Raw genomic sequence first — 6,000 nt, 5'->3', positions numbered from 1 at the left:
AAAACCATAAAAGCGAAATTTGCTGGTTATTTTAAGTTTAAGGGTATGAATGGGGCAGATTTTCATAATTATTCTTCAGCTTTCTTTTGTCAAATGAACTACCTAGTCTTTTCTTACTCTCCCAGACAGAATAACTCTAATCATGAGGGTAAAATAATTTCCACTTCGCTTGAAATCTTTCTGCATTTTATAAATTGAAAGTTCTAACGAGGCTTCAACGACTACACTTCCTTCCTCAAAAGAGGAAGACGACATAGCCAGATTTAGATTTTGGGGCCTTTAAACTAAGAATTCACTTTTGATTTCCAGCTTCTTGCTCCACGAGAATGTGAAAGGAGGGAAGGGCAGGACAGAACTGAGTGAGTGGTGTAGATGATTTAGTAGCCCTTACTCCTTCCTATCTGAACGGTGCTACAGATAGGCCAATATCGTCCGAGGAGTTTGTGTCATGTTCCTAAGCGGGGCCTGGAGCCACCTGTGACAAGACTGCTCCCTCACCTCCACACAGGAAGAAGCAGAGACGTCCCTGAGAATGAGTCATGATTTCCGTCCCACAGAAGTGTTATGAGATGGTGACCTTGAATGAAATACAGACAGGCAGAGTATCGTTTTTGAAATTTGTATACCACACATTTACATACTCCTATACCTTTGTGATAAATTTATTTCTTTCCATGGCTCTAGTCAGAAAGAAAATTTAAGATCTACAATATTCTTCTATGGGGAGTCTTTGCTGTTCTTTGGAAGCCACAGTTCATAGGGTTGCAAAGCAATGTTTGGAGGCAAAGAAATCTGTTTTGTGTTTTTCCTCTAAGAGCAGAGATGAGTAGGAATTTTGGTTCAAACAATTCCCCCATGCAGTATCCTCAAATTCCCCAGTGAGAATCTACAAGACACAGCAACAGCTCAAGTTTACAGGATTTGTAATTTACTGTAAAATACTGCAGCATAGACAATTTGATACATCCATACAGGAGGTTTTGGGGGTGTGTCTAGAAACAGGCAGTTAGTTAATGGTAGATATTAACACAGGTTGTACCAAAGTTATGAACGCTTACACCATCCCTTAAAAGGACAGATGGAGGTACTTCACCCTGCTGAATATTAATCATCTGAGGCTTTCAAAAACAATGCATAGGCTACATTATTTGATTTTCAATTACCATTCAGTAAAAGTAGAATTTTATTGTGGACAATTCTATGAATTTTAGTACATATACAGATTTGTATAACCACCCCTACAGTCAGAATTCTGACCCCCATGAAGCTGCCTTGCATGCTTTATCCATCTAGAATCATAGAGTCCCTGCAATGACAATTTATTGGAATGATTTTTTTAAAAAAAAATAAATACTGGTGTCTAGACTTTTCTCTCAGAGATCTTGATCTCATTTTGTTGAGAAAAGGCTTGGAATCTCTTAAACAAAACAACACAGTAAAAACAAATAAAAGTTATCAAGGGTATAGACAAGGTCGAGAGGCTATAGATATCTCTTAAATCATCTAATAATTTTCAACAAATAAACTGGCTTCAACTTGTTTGGCTCATTAGTTGAACTCCACCTTCCACGCTAACAGAGTGGAGCACCTGGTTAGACGGCCAAGGACACTGGCAGTGTGACTGTAGGACAGAGTCGACACTACCCACTCCCCTTTGACTTACAAACCGCTCAGAAATGGATGCTGTAGCTATTGCTGTGTACCCAGTTTTTCAAACTCTAGGGGAGTCTGAAATGACATTTCTGGGTTGCTCTGCACACGTTTCCCATGTCACACAATGCAGATGCATCATCTGAAGGCTTGACAGGATTTCGAGGATTCACTCCCTCCGAGTTCTCTTATGTTGCCATTGTCAGGAAACATCTGCTCCAGTAGGTGTGGAGGAAGGGCTTCTCCAAAGGCTGTCTGTGTAGTCCTCGACATTTGGTTGCTGGCATTTCATAGTGAGCGATTCAAAAGCCAGAGCGAGGAGGATACGTTATCTTTTAGAATCTGACCTCTGAGTCCCACATGGTTACTCCTCTTAAATTTTATTTTTCTTAAGTCAATAAGTAAATTCTTTACACAAACAAGTGAAGGAAAGCTAGGCTCCAGAAGATCCCCTCAGCAAACTCTGAAACCATCACAGAAAGGAACTGGCTAGAGTTGAGGGATATAAAAGATATTTGGACTGCATTTATTGAAATGTTTAAGGCATGGCTCAGTTGGTTACATGCATGCTGCATGGTTATGAGCATCTGAGTTTGATTAGGATCATATACTAAAAGTGTCAGGAACAGTGGTACTCACCAGTTATCCTAGTGTTAAGGAGATAAAACAGGAAAGTCTCAGGGACTCAATATCCAACCAACATAGCCTACTTGGCAAGTTCCAGGCAAATGAAATCAAAAGACCGTCTTTTAAACATGGAGGTGGAGAACTCAGACAAAACGAGACCTGAGGCTGTCCCCTGAACCCCAAAGCTTGTGTACACATGTGCTTACGCACCCCTCTACTGACATGGGCGTACACATGAACATGCGCATGTTCTCACAAACACACGTCTAAGCCAGACCCAGGGCTTGTGGACCATGAATTCTAACTAATAGAGGAGTAAAGCAAGGAGAATTGAAACTTCAGATCCAATCTGAGCAATTTAGCAAGACCGTGTGTTAAAATTAAAATACGTAAATAATAACAATTTTCATGACTAATTCTAGTAGAGCAAATGAACTTAGCAAAAGTCAAATACCCACAAAACCCCCAAACTCTCAAAACTGTAACGAGTGAACGGGCCACCAAATATAAATGGTACACGTATCTTCAGAGAGGAAAGAACACACCAGGTCAAAAGACATCGTCTCGTCTTGCTCAAGACCATGTTGTCCAATGAACCAGTTCTTTAGAAGACATGTACTTTCAGGGCAATGCTGTAGATGCGTTAATACGAAAACAGAAATATGTGATAACAGATAAACAGAAATGACATTTAATTTCAAGCTCCATTAGGAACATACAGGGAATGGGGAGAACAAGGTCAGCCAAGATGGTAAAGGACAAAAATATTTCACTTCCAATTACTTAAAATGGTGTACAGATGTAGCAGCCCAGATACGGCTGAGTGCTTGCCAACTAAAAAATGAAAGGGATAATAACAAAGGAATAGAAACCCATAAATTGTGAAGACTTCAAAATCCTGTTTTCTGTTGAAGTACTGTTTTTAACCATTAAGTATTTGGGCCACCTTTCAAATGCTCAGATGACAGTGCATTGTGCTTCTTTGTCTGGGTGCTAGAGCTATAACAAACCCTCCTGCTTAGACATCAAGTACTGAACCAACTGAATTCTCTCCCCAGCGCTCCTCTGACTCTTGGCCAAACAAAAGTTACAGAGTACTTGGCAAGATGAATCTAACTGATAATTTACATCTGTTCTTTTCGCTAATGGGGATCACATGTGGATTTAGTTCTCACTAGAATGCTCCTCCAACATGGAGTTAGAACTAATCCAGAATGGTTTGTGACTGGTAATTTAGTGGATTGTGAACAGGACACTCATGCTTTCTCATGCTTTTAAAGAGCAATTTCTTATTTGTAGTCCCCAAAGTTAGCTTAAAGACAATGAAAGTCCTTAGTTCCTTCTTTCAGTAAGATGATGGAGGAAGAGAACTCAAGCGCCAATCAAAGCAGAAAAAGAAAGGAAGTGAAGCAGTTTGGCAAAGGCATTTAATAATTCATTAATTTATATTCTTCTTACAAAGAAAAACTGTAGCTCACAAACCACTAAGAAATTATATGCTTTAAAAGACTTACCCCTCACTTTTTATATCTTTATTGGTTAATACCCTAGGTTCAATATGTTTCAAATAATTAAATACTGCAACTGGGACATTAAAATACAAACTAATTTACCAAAATAATTGTATTTTGAATATTATGTACAATATTATACATTTTACATTACATAATGGGGCTTTTATACATAAAGATGAGATTTGATTTATGGCTACTAGAAATCCAAAATACGGAACAGTTCTATGCACACATACACAATTGCTCAGCTGGGAAAATCAACACCATACATGACTGTGGCTATTAAAAACTAAAATTACATTCATACAATAAGAGTACAAAATGAAATTCATTTTTATGATTTTGAAAGTAGTATTTAAAAACCACACACAGATGAACTGTGACCCAGTTCTACGTGTTTAACCATATTGATGATCCAAGCTGAAATATGTGCTCATTTATGGGAAAAATTTCCACTCTGAATTTTCTCCTAAGGGATGTATTATTACTCACAGCCATTAAAATGCCTTATGTATAGGCGAAGGCAGGTCAATTCTGGGTAAACAGTAAAGCCACTGAGGGTGCAGTTCTTATCATAGTGCTATAGATATTTCACCATATAGTTTTGAAAAATAATCTTATTAAACTGTAGCATTGCATGCTTTCATATCGATAGCTGTGATCCAAATAGTTACATACCAAGGCACAGAGCTTAAGGGAGAAATATGTGCTGTAGAAACTGGATACCAAGGAGAATATAACTAAGAAACTTTAGATAAGAAATAATGGAGACTGGGAGGTCACCCAGGAAGCAACTTCACACAGACTAGATCAGTTTCTAAGTGTGTCAGCCCTTGTTTGGCCTCTATAACTGAAGACCAAGTCCAAGATACTTTCCTAGGGGTATTAATATTATTCGATTTTCATACTTGATTCCTCTCAAACATGGCAGCTGTGATCTTTCAGCACTGCTAACTGACCTGAAAGTTGGAAAGTTGGAAAACACAATGTCTTTGCTCTGCCACACACACACACACACACACACACACACACACACACACACACACACCTTTCCAATTACAGGTCAAAGGCGCAGATGGATCTCATTTCCAGTCAGCCTATAGCAGTGACATCCTATCAGAGCCGTACCTAAGAACCTGCAGGAATAGCCACTAGGCTACCGGTCATTCCTTCGACATTTGCACAGTGTTTTTCAGTACACCTTGTTTCTAAGTCCAATCCTGCCTTTTATCCAATATAAATGGTAGACTCCCTGGAAGCCAGAAAAGAAAAAAGTAACAAGCTGAGACATGCACCAAAGCCAAGCACTTTCCAACATCACACCATCTCTGAGGAGTAAGAGTCAGACCTGAAGGCATGTCTTATTGTTTTTTTTCTTCTCCATGTTTAACTTGACTATAAAAGAAGTTCTAAGTTATCAAAATATATTCGTATAAATGTATAGCATTTCTAATATAAAAGTTAAAAAAGTTTAAACCCTTACTTTTGTATGTAATTAAATATTCTAGAATTCAGTAGGCGGGACTTGTTTTAGAGCAGCTTGAAAAAAAAAATGGATGGCTGAGCATAGTCTAGAAATTGGGTCCGGCTACATTTCTGCTCTCCGATGTGATTTCTCAGCGATAGCGGCCCCCTCTTCTTCCTCATCTTCCTCCTCCTCATAATGCTCCTCTCTTCCTTTGGAATGGGCACCATCTGGAGCTCCTGGTTCTTCGCCATCATTATTTTTATCATCAGCCTAAAAGATAAAAGAAAAAGACAAAAACAAAAACAACAAACTAAGAGCAAATGTAGAGTTTGTGATGGATAATACTCTCCAACAAAGGATGCAATGTAATTCATTTTGGAGGAAGAGAAGGCATGAAGAAAATGACCTCGTCAACAGCACTACTACAGCCTGGCAGTGTTCCAGTTATCATAACTTTTCTTAATTCTAGGCGGGCCTGCTAAATTTGTCATTTACTTAGAGGTACAGAGAGTGTGCAGCTGGTCTCTGTGTGGCTGTGTGTGATTCAGATGTGTAATTTTGACATGCCAGAGCAGTGTAGGCAAAGACACACATTCCTGCATACATACATATAGGCACACATACACACTCACGCTCACATTCAAAGAAATAAACATACGTTTTCACCATAGGTCTCTTCAGCATTGTGCTCTAATTCCCTTTTCTTCTCTTCAGTCAGATCTTCCTGAACCTAAAACACAA

General features: G+C 38.8%; 1 protein-coding gene across 2 annotated transcripts in view; it reads right to left on the bottom strand.

The window, feature by feature from the left end:
- Nucleotides 1–921: 921 nt before the first annotated feature.
- Golim4 (golgi integral membrane protein 4) overlaps nucleotides 922–6,000 on the bottom strand; it is a 75,907-nt gene continuing 70,828 nt past the window's right edge. For both annotated transcript variants that reach the window (XM_057757050.1, XM_057757051.1), the window contains 2 exons: nucleotides 5,918–5,989; nucleotides 922–5,529 (listed from right to left, as the gene is read on the bottom strand). In XM_057757050.1, coding sequence (XP_057613033.1) covers nucleotides 5,380–5,529; nucleotides 5,918–5,989 — 222 coding nt within the window. In that variant the 3' untranslated portion in view covers nucleotides 922–5,379. The remainder of the gene's footprint in view (nucleotides 5,530–5,917; nucleotides 5,990–6,000) is intronic.

The sequence above is a fragment of the Chionomys nivalis genome, chromosome 24, assembly GCF_950005125.1.
Source record: "Chionomys nivalis chromosome 24, mChiNiv1.1, whole genome shotgun sequence".
Classification (NCBI taxonomy): Eukaryota; Metazoa; Chordata; class Mammalia; order Rodentia; family Cricetidae; genus Chionomys; species Chionomys nivalis.
Note: the sequence above shows the minus strand (reverse complement) of the source record. Positions and strands in the feature narration are given on the sequence as shown.